The sequence below is a fragment of the Anoplopoma fimbria genome, chromosome 2, assembly GCF_027596085.1.
Source record: "Anoplopoma fimbria isolate UVic2021 breed Golden Eagle Sablefish chromosome 2, Afim_UVic_2022, whole genome shotgun sequence".
Classification (NCBI taxonomy): domain Eukaryota; kingdom Metazoa; phylum Chordata; class Actinopteri; order Perciformes; family Anoplopomatidae; genus Anoplopoma; species Anoplopoma fimbria.
The window spans coordinates 10,573,521-10,593,363 of record NC_072450.1 but is presented as its reverse complement, the minus strand read 5'-3'; the positions used below and the strand labels follow the sequence as shown (position 1 = coordinate 10,593,363).

Here is a 19,843-nt window from a genome sequence, read left to right as displayed (position 1 = left end):
GTAAAAACAAAACAAAACACGAAATCAAAAGCAGATCCCTCTCTCTTAAAGCACTATAGCTCATTCATTCAAGGGGGGGAGATCACATATCGTGTTCGTCTGTTGCCAAAACACAAAGTGTCTCAAACTATTCCAAGATTACAGCCTGAGATAGCGCTGCTTATCCATCTGTCACCATACAAAGAGTTATCTTTTCTTGTTTAAGTCACTCAGGCTCAACGTCTAATCTGAAGCGCGCGTTTGCGTTGGTGTGTGTGTTTGTGTCACTTTCGTACACGGCGAAGCCCTCCGAACAGGCCTTGTGTTGGGAAAGAATGTACAGGCTAGAAGCCCAGTCAAAGCCACAAATCTTTCCCCTTCCCACAACGTTACAGCCTCCCTTGTGCCTGCATATTTTGAATTTGATGTAATTGAATATTATTATAAAAATAAAAAAAAAGCCAAACTTATTATCTGTGTAGGCGTATTATACCTGGCCATAAAAAAGGCTTATTTTGTTATGTTGCTATGGACTCATTGCGTGGAACCTCTTTAAAGATGTGAATGTGTAAGTGTCACATATACTGAAGATGAAGTCTTATCAGTCGGTCCCATGTGTCTGCAGTCTCTAGGTCTCTAGGTTTGCTGTCTTCTTCCCTTTGTCCTCCAGCATCCATGTGCCCTTTGATAGTCTCAAGAACAAGGAAAGAGCTCTTTCTCTCAAGGTCAAACGCTCAACCGTGCCATCGATGGCTGGTGACTTACAAATCATAAGTATTGATCAAGGCAGCGATCATACTGAATGTAGGGCAGACAGTAAAATCATATCCACTTAGGCTTAATAGCTCGCATTAAAGCAATTATGCACACAAACTAGGACTGTCTAGCTGTACGCATATTATGACGATCCATATATCTTATTTTTTTTTCTATTTTACTTTGCATTTTTATCCATGCACTTTTGTTAATGAATCACGGTTTTACTTGCTATTGACTGGTTCAGGTGGAAGAGTTGTAATTGGCTGGGCGACCCCTCATCAACTCTCTGGCCTCGTAGGTAACACCGCTTTAGTAGATAACGTAATGTGCTAAGGGTTCTTTTTACTGTATGTGTGTGTGTGTGTGTCAATACTCATGTATTTACTAATGATAGTGACTGGTGACCTGCTAATGAAGCTGGTGCATTTGTGAGTCAGTCAACAGGTCAAGGACTGACGGAGATATTGCAGTCGTCCTCTGCTAGTGCGCTGGAACATTGGAAAACGGTTAAACCATTTTCTGTTTATTTCAGACAAACACTTGACATTACGGCTATAGTGTTTTCAAACTGATTCAAGAAAACGGCGGCGAAGCGCCAATGATCTTCTACACTGCTCTGCTGTAGCATATGGAGGTTAAATGCTTTGCTTAAAGCCATATTGATTGTGCTTGATGACTTAAACATTTTATTCATTTTCACAGAATTTATTGTTAGCAATTAGGAAGATTTTGACTGATTACTCAAGCCCTAATTTACCACAACATTTGTATTAGCCTTGGCTACATTTACTCGTATTGGATAGAATTGTACATGGAATCCATTTCTTTTGTGTTCTCTGATATGTAGAGAGCTACATCAGTTAGACTCAGGCCGGAAGATCAACCCACATACGATCCCACATAATCGACTTATTTTAGTTTTTTGATTTAATAAGCATCCCCACATACCTCTAAGTCTTTGTGGGGAAAACTCCAGCCATCTAACACCTGTTAGGCTAAAATAAACCATGAAAAGTATTTGCAAAATGCTGTTCACGCGAGGTCTGCTCCACACGCATTCAGCCCATCCAGAGACACTAAAGCTCGGGAATGGAAGCTGAAGCATCATTCATTAAAATTCCAGGATTCCCACAGGCGACAGACAGTGTGATTATAACCGGTGATATATTCAAGTGAACCTGCTGACCGTTGGTTCAATGTGTTTCCAATAAGACAGACAAAAATGTCTTTCTTTATAGTTGTGGCTCCAATGGGTGCATTCTAGAAATACTGCCAAACTGCATAATAGGAGGTTTTAACTGTTCCCATTTAGCGTACTGTATGCAGTACAATAAGTTGTATTTTATGCACACTTGTCAGAGAACTGAAACGACTTGTGAAGCAAAACACCCATTTAGAAACTTCATTTTCTACGCCATTTTTCACTCTGTTGATTCCATCTTTTGTTTAATAACCACTTTCCCCTTCTCCCTTTTTATCCTCTTTACGACGAAACACGCTCATGAAAAATTTATCGCTGCGATCTGCATATGCCGATTCCCCTGATTGGGTTGCCGTCTCTTGTTTTGAGAAACGGGGAATGAAAGCAGCATCAGGCAGCACTGAGTGAATCTCAATTTCTCCTTCCTGACAAATGCATTTCATCTCCGCCATGCCAGCGGCAGAGGTTATCAGAGCCAGAACGGCCTCTACCTAAACCTCTCCATCCACTCCATCAAACAGAAGGAGGGGAGAGAGCAAGGGAGGGCGATGAATATTTAAAGAACTTTAACTGGTTACATTTAATGTTAAATGCATGAGAGCCAAAGCACCAATATATTTCCTTGAGCTCCTCAAAAGACTTTATATGGCTTCTAATTTTAACCTCAAATTCTGCGGTTATGATATATGGGCAGATTACATGCATGTTATTATAGGGTAAAACTGTGGCATGTGCTATTTTGCACTGCGTGCGTAGAAAAGAACCGCCATCAGTCGGAAGCGTATGCACACTAGAAAGAGACAGAAAGTGAGCCTTTCTCTGAAAACTTATGTCATCAAGCTCTTTCATTATCTAACGCTAACGCCCCGAGAGATCAACATTGCCTGGAAGATATGGGGTTATAATTGCTTTTATTGGTTTATTGTGTGAGAGAACGAGCTCTTTGATGTATTTAAGGGACCAACCCTAATGAATCAGTGAATGCAGAAACAGCCCATCCTGGGAGCTGATCTCAAAGAGTGTGGGGGTGGGGGTGGTGGGGATGTGTGTGTGTGTGTGTGTGTGTGGGGGGGGGGGCTGCAACAATGCGTTCTTTAGTTGCCTGCGTTGGTGAACAAGCGGGGACTCAATCAAGCACAGTTGGCCAAAGAGCGGCGGATAGGAAGGCATGGGGTGTAATCAAGTGTAAACATCCTTTACAATGTTGAACGGAGAGATGCGTGACCCTTCAGAGTTATGGGAGCGGGCCGTTGGGAGGGGGGTCGGGCTTATTTAGCAAATATGTAGAGGTGCTTTTGACCCCATAGTGACCGCGTTACAAGCACACTACCGCCGACACACAAACCAGCCAGTCGTTAATCATCATTTGTGTTGAGAGCGGGCCTTGTTTGAGTTGAATAACGCTCCACACGAACACGGGCGCCTCTCGCATAGATTGTGTACTTGCTGATTTTTTTTTTTGTTGACTCATTATTAAGACTTTGTGGCAGCTTTTTTTTTTTTTTATTTCTCCTCTCTTGCTCTCTCTGAGGCTGGTGCACCGGGGGGCTGTGAGAGGTTGTTGTGGAGGGCAGAAGAAGCCATGTGGATCTGGTTACCACCCGGCGTTTCCCACAAAAGTGATCAGAGACTGAAAGTTGAGAGCATTCGTACCTTGCAGCAGGTTTTTACTCGCGTTTCCAGTTTAACCTTTTATTAAACTGTCCATTGTGCTCCCAGTCTGCCCCGCAGACCCTCCTCTACGTTCTCAGGCCCATCAGGTCAGTCAGGTTAACTGCCAAAAGGGAGGTAGCAGGGAGGAGGGCAACACTATCTCATCTCTGCCCCTCTGTCGCTCTGGAGCCTGCGCAACACATCGGAAGAAAGGGAGAGAAGTATATACTACAACCGTTTGATGAGCAGCAGGGCAATAAATTCATTAATCATCATTATATGCCTCATCAAACTCTTTGCCAGCCTCTCCATGGGAGTTACACAAATTAGCCAGTGAAAAAAGCAGTAATTTTAGAGGAGCTAGGTAAGTGCTTTTTGATTGCTTTCTTGAACAATGCTTCCCCTGACAAGCTAATAAATCAGATCGTTCTATACTTAAAGTGCAGCTAATGTGAACCCAATCTGAGCTCCCCAAACAAAAAAAAAGGGAGCCTGTGCGGGACAAGGGGTTTTACTACAGCCGGAGCTCTTTCACAGATTTGTTTTGGATTCCTGCTCTTTATTCTGCAACAAAGAGGCCCGGGTACAAAGCTTTTGATAACTGAATGAACTGCTGTTATGTCTCCAGATGCAACCGGGGATTTTCTCATATTGGATCAAAATAACCTCATGTTTGACTTGAGATGAAAAAAAACAAAAAAACTGAGCCAATAGTGACCATATGGTGCGAAATTCAATTAGCTCCTTTTTTCCTTTCTGTCTTTCTTTCTTTCTTTCTTTCTTTCTTTCTTTCTTTCTTTCTTTCTTTCTTTCTTTCTTTCTCTCTTTCTTTCTTTTTTTTAAGCTAGTCTGGATTTAAACATATTAGCACTAGCACGACGCATAGCTGCAGCTTGGAAGCTTTGCCCTATAGAGAGAAATCTTAGCTGGCAGGTGATGCATACCTACTACAGCGATCATATCCTTCCTTCCAGATGGCCATTCCATGCAAGACCAACAGATCATCCATCAGACTGGAAACGGCTTCTTTATTGAAAATGAGGTCAATAGAAGATTTGAGCCCTGGTTTGTGGCTGGCCGTGTTGGCCTCCTCCAGGTATTAGCAGCTCTCAGTCAGTGTGTTAGATGGGAGGTCTCATGTGGGAAGGGGATGCAGTTGGAGGGGTTAGCGATGGGGGTGGTGGTGGTGGTGGTGGTGGTAGTTAGGGGTGGTCTTTATCTGTTTAAAGCCCCTCTCTGATGAGATTACCTATTGGAGCTGGCTGTAAACCACTCTGTTAATCAGGGTGCAGCAGCCAACACACTCCCACTGGCATGCAGCCACTGCTTGAATTATTTTTTGGGGGGGTGGATTGGTCATGTTGGCATTCAGTCAGGAAAAATAAACCACCACATATTTTTCATTTGTGTCTGTAATATTCAGGTGTCAAGTGTATCACTAGCAAGCATGGGCGTGAACTATAGTTCATAAGCCGATGGGTTTTTTTTTTCTCTCTCCATGTTTATGTTTAGCTTTGACTACCAATCTAATTTGTCCGTCGAATGACAAAACCCAACAGCTACCTGCACACACCAAAACCAGAGCAGCCAGTGTGGTGCGTCTTGATTGGACGGTTTGCGAGTTGCATCACTAGCGGGCACTTAACTAAATTGGCATTGAGACACCGTGGCACACGGGGCCCATGTCCTCATCCTTCCCTCATTGTGTGGGAGTCGAGGGCCGGTCTGGAGCGGAGAGTTTTGAACGAGTCCAGCAGCGGTGGCGTCTCCTCGCCCCTCCTCATTAACGCTCCCTCCACACACCAATGAACCGAGCGCCGCTTAAAATAACTTTGGGAGGAGGGAAGAAAAAAAAAAAAGGCAGTGCCCCGTTTAAATCCATCTTGGGAACTGATCCAATTAAGTAAGTGCCCATTTGCATCCATCAGACTACACCAAACTGGGAAGAAAAGTGGAAAGCTCAGAGCAAACAAAAGGGCCAGCAGTGGAGAGAAAAAAGGTCCATTTGTTGTGCAAGGTGGTTTGGAGAGGGTAAAGTGTCCCACATGAACGGTGGATAATGGTAATGTTACGGGCAGTGCTGGTATGTGTGAGCGCTCGCGTTGGAGCAAGTGTGTGTGTGAGTGTGTGTGTGTGTGTGAGCGCGACATTATAGCGGTCATTAGGACAGATATCTGTGTGGTAATGTGGAGCAGATGTTGAGAAGAAAGGGATCATTTAAAAAGGGCAAATGTAAATAAACAGTCAGGCGGCTTGGTACCCCTCCTCCCTCCTGGACCCTCTGAAGTCGCTGAAAGAAAACAGTTCATCAATCTTCATCACAACACTTCATTTTGTAATATCAGAGGGCATTACAACACGTATGTTGATGCCTTCTTTAATGTTTTTACCTTGCAAACCACATCTACTATATCATCAACATTTAACAAATATACAAGTTACATATAAAAAAAAAAAAAAGATCCGGACTACCTTGAATACGCATGTGTGATTTAAAAACGGCTGAGGATGATGCAAAGTAACAGGGCGGTGTCACAAAACGCAGGCATTAGTCAGTGATTCGGGAGTGGCGCTGAACTTGCTCACCTTGCGAGGGAGGAGCCAGGCGAGGAGACAGACGGGACCTGTGCAGAGTCACGGGAGGAAGAACCTGCCGCTGTCTCCTCCTCCTCCTCACTCCTCCTCCTCCTCACTGGATGCACACACTTACCTCTCTGTGGCTGTGCATACCTGGGCGGGGGTGGGGGGGTGGGGGGTTCTTTGACGTTGGAGTTTGAGTCCCCTCCTGGGCATGTATGTGTGTGTGTGTGTGTGTGTGTGTGTGTGTCCGTGTGTGCACACTTTGCCTCCTCAAGAGCAGGGCAGAACCCCCCACACCCCCCGGCTTAGTGTGAGCGCCGGGGAGCCCTTACATGGCCACTGAACACAGGCCCTTTGCAGTCACAGGGTCAGAGGCTCACGCCACACTGCTGTCAGAGCAGATTGGTCAATGAGCCGCCCCTCTCCAGGAGTCAAGGTGCTTGCAGAGTACGGCTCTGTGGGTATTTGTGTGTGTGTGTTATGTCATTTCTATATCAGAGTTTGACAACCGGTCTGCGTCGCTGAAACATGTTTTGGGTTATTATATCATTACCCATCCTTGAATTTATTTATTTTGGGTTTTGCATTAACAACTATGTAATCCAAGCATACCTAAATAGATCTATATTTGCCACTGGAACTGAATGCCTCAATTCTCCCAACCTCAACCCCCGTGGCCTCCTAGGACTTCATAGTTCATCACTCTTCGTTAGTGTTTTTTTTCCCCCCTCCTTCCCCCCCCTTTTTCATAGAAATGTTTTATTTATGTTGGGGGGAGGACACTTAAACCATCTCACAGCCGAAAATTACACGTGTAATCTCTCCCAGAGGAACTCCACGGAGAAATAGAAAAACAGTCCATGAAGTGCAAAAAAACAGTGTTAAATCACTCTCTGCCACCTTATCTGGGTCGCTTTACAGTGTGTGCAAGACCGTTTTATAACTCCACTTAACATGAACGCTGGTGGTGCCAAAGGCTTGAGACTCAAGTTACCTTGACGTGATTTATACTTCTTTTAGGATTCCAAAAAAGTGAACACACACACGTTTCAGTCGTCAATTGTGTGATTCAAAGTAAAACTGAATCGGTTTTACAAGTTGTTAGGCCCGAAACACGACTCAATTCCTGTCAACTCAAGTCTCGGGTGCAGTCTCGCCAGACTAAAGCTGAAATATTGTGTCCTCAATTAGCCTTCTCATTTAGGAAATTATGATGATTAAATAGCCATGAGCGGTCACTGAACTCCTCGCTGAGGAAGAGTCGCTCACCTCTTTACATTTAGAACTTAATGAAAAAGAACTGACTGCCCATATTCTAGTGGCACATCATGCAGGGGCCACAAAACTCAGAGCCAAATAAACAATTTGTTTTAATGGTATTGTAGCGGCCCCATAGAGTATTCTGCATATGCTTTAGAAATGCAAGTCTGCATCAGGCGCACAGCTGGTCCCCGTAAAAAAACATCACAGTTGATATTTTGTTTGCTTTTGAAGTTGAGGGGCTATTTTTGAAGAGGAAAAGTGAAAATCCAGAGGAAACGGATATCTCAACAGCAGATTGCATGCGAGACCAAGATATAAACGACCCCCCCCCCTTTCTGAAAGAGACACCCTCCTTTTATTTCAACACATTTTTATACCCGCATTTGGCAACAACCGTGTTGCTGATCACACACACACACACACACACACACACACACACACACACACACACACACACACACACACACACACACACACACACACACACACCGTGAATAATCTGTGAGGGTCAAGTACAGCGGGTGTCTTTTTACACATTTGAGCTAAATTCGAGCCCCAACTCGTATGAGTCGCACCGTGTGGACGGACTCCACTTCATCAGCACCATTCGGTCCGCCGCGTAATCCCATTGGTGATATTGGGAGGGGGGGGGGGTGTTGCGTTTATCAGCAGGTTTTGGGTTTCACCTCGGGAATCCGACATAGTACAGTAGCATTTGAGAGGCGTTCAAGGAGCTGTCCGGTGGCAGGTGTCTAATCTGTTTGGTCCACAACCACTCCCAAGTTTCTTCACAAGTTTGCCCCCGGCAGCAAATCTCTTTGCCAAACTACCGACATGTGAGGCTCTGTGGGTGAACCTATACCCACCAGATCACCAGGCACATTGCATTAATATAAACAATTAAATTACACGTGCTCTCCTCTAAAATACATGTTTTTAGTTCGGCCTGTGCTATGTGTTTTTTTTTTAGCCTGATGACTTGTGTGCGTAAACTTCTATTTTTGTGGTCGATCCAACGCCATTAATACCTGCGATGCAGTGTGCACCAGGATGTAAATATAATGACAATAACAAAGGGATTTAACGAAGCCACGGATGCCAGACTTTTAACTTCCACTTCATTAGATCCTACCGTTCCCAAAAGTGTCGAAAACAAACACGAAACCACGGTTTACTCTTGTTATTCATTAGTCTTATATTAGCACTATTTCCAGTCGCCACTGAAAGTCTCCCTCATGACACCAGCACTGTGGTGTCTGCTTTTAGAGTCAACATGCATGAACCGGCAGAGAGGCTGGTGTTCTGATACAGAATATGATAGTTTTACTGTCGCTGTCCATTGGAAGAGCAACACGCAAATACTAATTATGCATTTTTTTTTCGATTGGTAAAAAAAGGTACACTTTATTTTTTCAGGTCTAAACAGGAGTAATTAGCCTAATAGTTAATTCTGTGCATTTAAATAAACCGTGAGCCGCGGCCTTTAGAATTCATGGAGCCTATCTTTTGGCTTTTATTTCCAATTTTGAAAGAAAAAAAAAAACAAACTGTTTAATTGATATGACGACAGTAATAAGAAGCATTTTTTTTCTCCCCCCCCCAAACATCCCGGATTGTGCTTCTGAACGCTGAACAGTAACAAAGTCGGAGTGAAGGGTACAGACCTTATCCTCCTCTTTTCTCCTCTGCTTCTTCTCCTGTCGGATTATTTCCCCCCCCATTTTCCACACGTGGGAACGGTTTCACCCCTACTTAGTATTCTCACATTGTAGCAATCCCAACAATGAACCGACACGCCATTCAAGCGGAGGGGAAGCCGGGGACCGAGTTGTATTAAGTTGCAGAGAGCATCTCCTCCCCTGCAGGCTCCACACCAAGCCTCTGATGAAGGCTGCACATCCAGCTCCGCTCCTCCAAGTAATCATGGGGTTAATTGACTGGCTTTCATCACGCCCAGAAATAGAATAATTATAATCAACGATTAAATATATATATATATATATCCTATATTTTAATTAGTGAGAGGGTGTTTTTTTTTTTTTTTTTTTTTTTTTTTCACACGATACGAAGCGACCATGTTGAGCTGAGATATACAGTGACATCAGATAAGCTGTCGATATATGCTATGAAAATACAATATATGCTTTAAATACTGACTTTAAACATAATATTATGAATAATTATTATTATAACAATGATAATAATAATAATAATAATAATAATAATAATAAATTAAATAGTGCATATGCTTAATGCAGACTCTGCAAGAGCCATTTCTCCCATTTGGTGATTTGATAAACAACAGTTGGAGGAGAGCTGACTGTATAAATTGGGACATCCTTGGGAGGAAAAAAAATGATAACCTATAATATGTAAAGAAAAAAAAAAGAAATCTTCCGCAAAACAGCATTGTATTTAAAAAAAAAATAGTAAAAAAAAATTTTTTTTTTTTTTAGGCTGTTTCAACAGTGAGAGGAAAGTCAAGACTTGTCTTCTCATGCCTGTTCCTTGTGTGGATAGTTTGTCAGATCATCTTCCCAACATTGCCCGTGTGTTTATAAATTAAGAAATGAATCGGAATGACATGATCACCCGGCTCTGCGTTTCATTTGAACCGTTGTAACCTCACACCTCACTCTGCCACACACACACACACACACACACACACACACACACACACACACACACACACACACACACACACACACACACACACACACATGGAAAAAAAAAACATATATTTTACGTGACAGTGTTTACCTATTCCCACACAGATGATTTACACCGCAGAAATAGTGTTTACATTGTCCCTGTGAAACAATACTTCCTCAATCAATTCTGAGAAAACGAGGCGATATCTAATAAAAGTCTTAATGCTCTCTGAGGGGACATTGCATCGAACAGTTCAATCCCCCGGGATCAGCAAAGGAAAAAAACACATAATTATGCTATTTAGCCGGCTGATGTGTCGCAATCACTGCTCCAGCACACTCTGTCAGATTAAAACAGAGGGCCCGAGTAGAGGACATTAAGGCTAAGGGAATTATATAAACCTCAGGGGAGACTTCAAATTGGAGAAGGGGAAAGTAAACTATAGAGATTAATGGCAGCCATAAACAAGAGCATGCTGTCCCACTTCAGTGGAGGTCAACAATAACAACATTAATAATAATAATCATAATAATAATAATAATGTGCCCTTTAAAGTGAACTGCAATAACCACTGAATAAGCGAATGTTACACAAAAACAGCAATTTAAATAATGTTTTTTAAAAATAGGCCTATAAATGTTAGTGGCCTAAAACTCTTCCTATTCTGAGGATGCCTGAACATTATATTTGATAATAGCAATAGTGATCATCATAATATTGATAGTACATTTTTTTTGTTTTATAATATTTTTCTTTCGTTACATGTATAAATCCAGCATTAATAAATCATCAGCCAAAAAAAACAACACCTATCTTTCTTCAGTGTGCCTAGGAAATATCCTGAGTTCTTTTTTGTTCTCCATGTCGGTCAAGTATGTAATTTGTGCTTCTTTTCTTTTTTTTTTTTTTTATCCACTTGTCAAAGTTGCTATAATCCTCATAATAACTGTGATCATAGTGTGTGCCCCAATGGCTCCACTTCCTTTTAACCAGGCCATTTGATCAGGGATGGGTTTCCGTGACGGATTAACCAAAAAAAAAAGTCCCCCTGAAATTAGGAGCAAGTGTGACACCTACCTGCAGAAGTCGGAAGAGTTTAGAGGACAGCCTGGCCTGGCTGCCGGCTGCTCACTAATAGACTCTGCCTGTCTGTCTCTCTGCTGTGTGCATGACAGCATTCTCCCTTTTCCTCCAAACACCAGTGTTTCACATCCAACGCGCCATTAAAGAGACTCTCCCATTAATGATATATAATAGGCCAGTATGTTCTAAATGCATGGCCGCGTCCCTTTTAACAGCTTTGCCACGCCTTGGAAAATAGTAATGAGCTCTAAATTTGGCATAAAATCGAGCTCATTACCGGAGTTCACCACCTGATTGCTCTGCATAAAACACGGTAGGTAATTGGGTTAAATGACTGCGCCTCGGTGTTGTTATTATATCAATATCCACTTTTAGAAGCAGGCTCAAGTAAAAAAAAAAAAAAAAAAAAAAAGAGGCCCTCGTTGTGTTCAAAGAAAAAAAATAAAATGACGATAAGCCATTGACCAAAATTGACTAACGTGTTGTTTCCAACATTGTTCATTCACAAAAATAAAACTATGAATATTTGCACGACCCAAAACGAAACTGAACCCTTTTATTGTTTAGATATTCCAACATCTCTTCATGTAGGCCTTTTCATTCAAGTTTGTCAGAGCTCTCACTACCAAAATGTTTTTTTTTTTAAATAACTTCCATAGAAACATCTGTCCCTGTGCAAAAAATTGATTTCATATTTCGTGTAGATAAATTGGCCTTGAAGCACTTTTGACACATATCAGGCAAAGCCTAGGCTCAGCAAAAATAATCGCTGCACAAACAAATATATATTTTTTTCTCCATAATTTACTTCAAAGATAGTGTGTTGTCCATTTTAAATACAAAAATGCTACATTAAATATACATGTTAGTCTTTAATACAAATAGACTCAGGCGGCTGCAGCGATTAAGACCATTCTTGTTACACTTTTAGGATTTAACCATTCAGAAACTAAAAATTTGAAGATAAGCATTTTACTCAGAAAATAACTGTTCTCAGAATTTTGCTTCATCATTGTTCTTTTTTTTCTTTTCTTTTTTTTTTTTTTTTTTTTTGTTTTCAATGCAACCACAAAAAAAAAAAAAAAAAAAAAAAAAAAAAAAAAAGTCCGCGGTGAGTGGGAAAATATTCAGGTATTAAATGTTTGACATACCTTTCTTTAGTTCATAAGGGGAGTCTTTACAAAGATCTATCTGCGTTTGGCTTCTGACTTTCTGGCTCTCCCTTACCAAAGCCTCTGCTCTATTTAACACAGTCTGGTTTAATCCATTGAAATGTGCCGTGGAGCCCGTGGTCACCGGGCCGTGGGTACTGTGAAGATGTCCAAAGCTGCCCCCATAGTTCGTGTAGCCGGGGTAGAAGGGGGAGGTGTAGTACAGAGGCCTGGAGAGCACCGTGCTGCTGGGGAGCGCGCACTGCGGGGAGGACCGCGACGGGGACGCGCTGCTGTGACCCAAACCGGGACAAACCGGAGCCTCACCGCTGCTGCCCTTACACCTGTCTGAGGACGTGGCGATCTCCGCCAGGGACCAGAGTTTGGGTTTCGGGGCCGAAGGGGGCGAGTGGATAACAGAGGTCACGTTGCTGGTCACCGTGCCGGACGCGTGGCTCAGATCTGACGGCTTGTCCTGGTTCCCTGGTTCCCCCGGGGCACCGACGAGGGAGACGAGGTGGTGGGTTTGGCGGAATCCGGCAGCAGCAGCCCCGTAGTCCGCTGCTCCTCCTCCTGCTGCTCCTCCTGCTCCTGCTGCTCTTTTAACTCCGAGTCGCTCAGAAGGGGATCCGAGTCTTTGCCATGGCTCTCCTCTTTAAACCTGTCACAGCCCATGTCCCCTGGGTTCAGCAGTTTATGATCTAAAGCACAAATAGAGAATAGAGTTATTGACAAATAAGCGTGGACATTAAAACGTTGATTTAAAAAAAAAAAAAAAAAAAAAAAAACAACAACAAAAAAAACTGTAACATATATTTTGGTTAATCGCAAGGCAAAGTGAAATCGGATGTATAAAGATAATTAGGCTATTTATGCACGTTTCCCTTTAAAATCATTTGGAGCACAGGCTATAACTCATCCTCATAAAGATGTGTGATGTAAGAGAGGTGAATGAATTGCTCCCCATAATTATGAAAGACTATAACAGGGGTTGCACAAACATGAACAATTTGATGGGTATTAAAGTCTGAGCATACTCAGTCAGTTCACTATATTTTATTTTAAATATATATGTTCAGTATTAAATATTATCGCATCGGTCATTATGGTAATAAGCATTCAACAACCGTTCAAAGCTGGAATATAATGAGCAAACAAAGGCGATATATATATTTTAAGCCGGATACCCAGCGCAGTCCACCAGCTGTATCCTTATTATGCAGTTAAAGATAAATTGACTGCTAAACACTTTGCGTCACCAGCAATTTCAGCCCCCGAGAAGTCAAACGAGGGGAGTTCAAGGTGATTATTATTTAAAGCAATTGTCCCATTATAAATAATATACCACCATTAACCAGCAATCAATTTTGCACCCTGAGTGGAAACGACTGCGATGAAAAATTGATGAATTTTTTTTTTTTTTTTTTTTTTAGCCTTTTTTTTTTTTTTTTTTTTTTTTTTTTTTTTTTTTTTTAAATTCTCTGCACCACCGACCTGCTTCTGTGTCTGTGGAGTCTCCCTTGTCTGTGGGCTTGTTTGGCTCGTCGTCGTCGTTTTTCTCCAAATCTATATTCTCGTCTTCCTCCTCGTCCTCGCTCCGGTTCCGAGGGGTCCAGGTCATCTTGTTCTCCTTCTTTAGCCTCCTCCTGGCGTTGGCGAACCAGGTGGACACCTGGGTGAGGGTCATCTTGGTGATGATGGCCAGCATGATCTTCTCCCCCTTGGTCGGGTAGGGGTTCTTGCGGTGCTCGCCGAGCCAGGCCTTCAGGGTGGCGGTGGCGTCCCGGGTTGCGTTTTTACGATACGCTGGGTCACCATAAGGGTAGCTACCCAAGGGTGATGCGTAAGGGTGGTATCCTATCGAGCCGGCCATGCCCGAAGCGTGGTCGTAGGGAGAACCCTGGTGTATGGAGAGAGAGAGAGAAAAATATGGAAAAGTGTGTAAAAGTTTGCTCCCATTCATTTTCTGGACTGCTTCAAAAAATAGTTAAAATGACACACAAACATGAACACACACACACACACACACACGCACGCATGGGCATGTGCACGCACGCACACCCACACAAGTACACACACACACACACACACACACACACACACACACACACACACACACGTACACACTGGCTTTAATCCAGTAGTTCAAGTTTGAAGTGAATGTGTGTGGAGTTTGTTGGAACATGACAATGTATTTGAAATGACCGTTGCTTTGCATTTAAATGATCAATCACATGAATGACATTACGCAGCGGGTTTTTTTTTATTCTCGCCATTAAAATCCTACAATTTGCAATTATGATTAAGGTATTTACATCATGCACCAGGGGCCTTACACGTCTGCTTATTTGCCCTTTCTACCGACCAGCCCTTTGTAGTAAAGCCACGTCTGGATGAGTTACGCTGCCATGAGATTATTCACCCAGGAGAAACAAAGTGAAACACAATATTGTCTTCAGATTTTTTGTCAAAAGTTGCAATATTTCATTTTTTTTTTCCCATTTCTTTTTTCATTTTATATATGATGATGGGAAACATGCAGTGACCTAAATTGCCATCACACGGCGTCAGCTTCGGCTAAGCACCGTCCACCCTTTCGCTTAAAAAAAACACAAAAAAAACAACCTACAATGTCCTTAAGCAGCACGCAGCAGCACGCAGCACAGACACAATGACTCCTGTTTACTCAACGACATGTTTTGGGGACCTGACATTCAGTAACATTATATCCACGCACTCCTCGTGACGCACATTTCCCCCTTTTCTCAATCGCATGCACAGCTCGGGGGTATTTTGGACTTCTATAACGAGTTAATAACCTCCTCGCTTTGACTTCCCATTAGGTTGAATAATCACCTTTAGTTTACTCACCACGTACGAGGTGAATGTGGCAGCTGCCGCCGCGTCCGCGCTGTATGGCAAGTGGGAGCTGTAGCCCGGAGAGGCGCTGGTGAAGGCGGTAGATCCGGCATAGGGCGCAAAAGCAGATCCCGAGGAGGATCTCCCAAGTTCCTCGGTCCTGGGTCCCGATAGCACGCTGGTGCTGTACGCAGGGCACGAGTACAGGGCTAGAGACGCGGACGGCTGGTACAGGTAGCCCTGAGGATACGCCATGCTGGAGCCCGGAGAGTCTGAAAGCCACTTAACTTGCGCACTTTCCTCCCTTTCTGTTTCTCATGCGCTGCTGCTGCTGCTGCTGTCGGAGCGCATAGAGCCGTGTGCGTCTGCAGACCAGCTTGTCTGTCTGTCCCTCCTTTCCTTCTAAATGACAATGTCGAAGTCAACAACAAAAACAAAAAAAAAACAAAAAAATCACAAGAAAAAAAAAAAGAAAAGTAAAAGTGATTGAATAAAGAGAAGGCTTAGGTGTTGGGGTGGATTATTTGTGGTCGCTGCCAGCCAGCCAGCCAGCCACTCAGCCACTGTCCGTCGGATGTTTTGTCTCGTTTGTGTGTGTTTTTTCTCCTGCTGTCCTTATCTGAGTTGCACCCTCGCTCTCATGCCCGCGCAGAAGTTTTTTTTTTTTTTTTTTTGTTACCCGTCGGACGGGGGGCTTTGCTTGGGGAAAATGTCCTGCCAAGATGCTAAGTTGAAAAATTGAGGATCCTGACGCTTACTACGCTCCTCCTCTCGGGGTGTAGTCACCGAAGGAAAAAGGCGAGAGCTTATGCTGGGTAACCACAGCCCTGCCCAAATCCATGCTCTCTCTCTCTCTCTCTCTCTCTCTCTCTCTCTCTCTCTCTCTCTCTCTCTCTCTCTCCTCACCCCCTCCCTCGCTCTCGCATTAACTAACAATCCGTCTCATTCTCTTTTTCTCTCTTTTTTTCTCCCTTTAACAAGGCTCGTTGCAGTAAGTCTCAAGTGCGCCTGGCAGCCCCCTCTCCTGTCTGGATGGCGACATCATGCGAGTCTGTCAACTCCCAACTTTCTTCTTTTTTTTTTTTTTTTTTTTTTTTTTTTTTTTTTTTTTTTTTTTTTTTTTTTTTGGGTTTTGTTTTTGTTCCCCGTATAGGAAGCCGTCACTTTCACACTTGATCAATAACAAATCGGCCGTTGTATGCCAGGATGTGGGGATATGGGGCTTGCAAGATACCGGCAGGGATTTCACAACAAAAAAAAAAAAAAAAAAAAAAAAAAAAAAAGAAATGCGCTCCACTGCTGTGCTCTCTTTCTTTGTGCGTAAAAAAAAAAAAAAAAAAAAAAAAAAAAAAAAAAAAAAAAAAAGTCGTGATTTCAAGTTTGTGCGTTAAATCAACAGACTTGATGCTCCGTGATCTCGTGCGCCTTGTGTTTAAAATCCGCAATGGAAGTTTTCAAATGGATTACGACTTTTTTTTTTTGTGCACGTCGACTTTCTAACGCCAGACGAATATTTCTTTGGTAAGAAATGTGACAACTGAAAAGTAAAAAGTAAGATGGCGCAAAAAAAACAGCAGCTGGCCGAACATATATCCTATATATATATATATATATATATATATATATATATATATATATATAGTATAATAGTCGCTGTGTTAAAACTAACTTTGCCTTGTCGACATTTATGTGATTGCTGGAGAATGTGCTGTCTGCGCCGTGTTTGAACGATTTACTGTGGCGACGGCTAAATAGTTTTTACAATAGATCCTGGAATAAACCAGTCAGATACACACTCCCAGAAAGTCATAAACCCTCAAGCCAGGGCAGATTAGTGCCAACTACACCAAATCCGCCTGGACCAGTGGATGTAATCTCATTTGATCACTGCAGATACGTTTCAGTGGTGAAATACTGGATAGCCTAGATGTACTTAATATGCCACTGTTAGCGGCAATTACATTGTTAAGGCCTATATAATAAATATTAGACGCCTGTTATGCATGTTATTTTTATTATAAATATTATTATTGTATTTTTTCCTGATTTAAAAAGTCAAATACTAATTTAGAAATTAATTGAACCTGGTTTGCATGACTAAAATTGCTTTTAAAAAATATATATATATTAATATGCTATTATAAATATTATTCACTTTGTATCAGCCATCTACAAGCCATTTTCATTCTGGTGATTGACTTTCCAGTTGAAGTCTCAGATAAGCCGAAAGGGATCGCTGTAGGCGCTGCTAAAGAGTGTGTGCACACGCTGTCACGTGTTTCTTTTTCTTTTTTTCATTTTTTTTCATTTTTTTTTTTTACGCTCTGAAAACCTCTCGAGAGCAAAGAACGATGACGCTGGTACAGTGGGAGCCGACGCACACTTTAAAGAGAGAGAGAGGGAGGGAGGGAGGAAGGGAGGAATATAGAAAGAAGGATGGCGACCCTACCTTAATCAGATGACAGTGATATGATGAGACCTACAGTGGTGTCACAGCCTCCTGCAGTGTTTAGACAATCAGCTAATTACTGGACCTCTCCTCATAATAACAGTATATACAGGGAGAACCAGCTGAATCCGCTGGTGCTGACAGTTATCTTTGCTTATGTCAGATATGGGGGGACGAGCATAGTTATTAGCCACGTTTATATTTCCCTTATAGTTACATTATTGCCCCTCATGCATATATTTTATATATATATATAAAAAAATAAAATAAATCCACATTTTGAAATAATTTGTGCCACATGGGCTGCTACAAAAATACCTGCTGAACTGGTGACATTATTATTATTATTATTATTATTATTATTATTATTATTATTATCTTTATTATTATTATTATTATTATTATTATTATCTTTATTATTATTATTATTATCTATTATTATCTTTATTATTATTATCTTTATTATTATTATTATTATTATTATTATTATTTTATTATTATTATTATTTATTTCACAAAAGCAGCGTCTGTCTCCTGCGTAATGCGCTTTGGTTCCGGCTCTGGAGGAGGAGGAGGACCTATAATTTGAGATCACGGAGCCTATAATAGGAGTAGGTTATGGCAACTGCTCCCAATCCTCAGCGCTGCACTGATAAAGAGGAGGTGTCGGTGAGTATAGTCTTGCTCATTTGCGCTCTGTTTTTCTTTATGTGGGGGAAAAGTGCATATGCATTTTAGATGCGTAAAAAAAAAAAATGGGACGTTCACACTTAAATAACTTGATCCGATTCTGAATCTTTATTAATGTTGTTTTGAAGACGTCTAACTTTTATCGCTTCCCTCTTCGTCACCTCTTCTTCTTCTTCTTCTTCTTCTTCTTCTTCTTTCATTTCCCTGAGAAAGCGACCCCGGGTTTGACGCATGAAAACGGCTTTACGTGGCAAAGAAGAGGCGAATGAAAGATGATGCATGCCACTTAAAATGCCTGAGGGAGCAAGTGTAATCTAAATTGGATATAGAGGGTATTATTACACAACATTATGCGTTGTGGCGGACTAATTGCGCGGCTGGGTGAGTTAAACAGTCAGTTAATGTCGAGTGGCGGACAGGTTTCTGGAGCGCACAAGGTCAGCTCCACTGCTCCCAAGCCTCTTGGTGGTATAGAGGGGGGGGGGAAAAAATGCTTGAAGTATTCATGGGATTTTTTTTTTAACCATTCTAAATCTGTGTCCTAAACCGATTAGTTGACACCAATTTTTCTTTGATGTATTAGCTGAGGGCTTTTGCCACTTGGAAGCCAATTGAAATTCAAAACAGTTTTCTCTCCAAATGCTTTGGGGAGATCTGCTGCAAATAATGGATGTAATTTATTTTTGACCTTGCATTCTTTTTTTTTTTTTTTTTTTTTTTTTTTTTTTTTTTTTTTTTTTTTTGAAGAGGGAGTTATTAAATGATTAAACATATGTGCACTATGCTATTTGACTAAACAATTGGCATCCGGCTATGATTAGCTATTATTTTTTATTAAAGCACAGCAGTAATTACTCCTTTTATTTATGCATTTAAAAATGTGAATGGCCTCTTTTGTGTTTATAGTTTTAGTTTTTTTTTTTTTATAGTACTAATGATTGTTACAGAGTTTTAAAAAAAAAGATGTATTAAAAAAATGACTGTTTGTCTTTGTTTTTTAATTTGTTCAGATCCATGTTGAGGAAGTCTTCTCATGTCACCAAGCAGTCAGTGAAATGCACCCCTCCAAACCCCCCAACACACACACACACACACACACACACACACACACACACACACACACACACACACACACACACACCTTACTCTGGCACCAATTAAATTCACTTTATTTACTTTTTGAAGTGATAATTATTGAACAGTGGACACACAGGCATATTTTACACTCAGTTCTGCTTTATAACTATCACATGTTGTCTGTTTCAAATTTAATTAGCTCTCTCCTGCTATTTAGGGATGCTGTAGTTGCTCTGATTGTTTGTACTGAAAGGTTTAATGTTTCACCTGATAAATATCTCATTTTACCAAATTCACTGATGCACAAATCAGATTTGATGCTTTCATTTGGCTTTGAAAAATTACACAATTTACACGGAGCACAATGAGCCAATAAGGCTTTCAGGAGAGAAAGAAACTATTTTCCGATCGCTTTTCTCTTCTTGCGATCTCTTCTTCTCTTATTGA

General features: G+C 41.7%; 1 protein-coding gene across 1 annotated transcript; it reads right to left on the bottom strand.

Annotated features, from left to right (window-relative positions):
• Positions 1-12,284: 12,284 nt before the first annotated feature.
• Positions 12,285-15,569, bottom strand: irx5a (iroquois homeobox 5a). Its single transcript, XM_054618047.1, is given in 4 exon segments — positions 12,285-12,918; positions 12,921-13,001; positions 13,816-14,221; positions 15,193-15,569. Coding segments are annotated over 4 exon segments (1,344 nt in total). The 5' UTR covers positions 15,436-15,569; the 3' UTR covers positions 12,285-12,304.
• Positions 15,570-19,843: the final 4,274 nt, after the last annotated feature.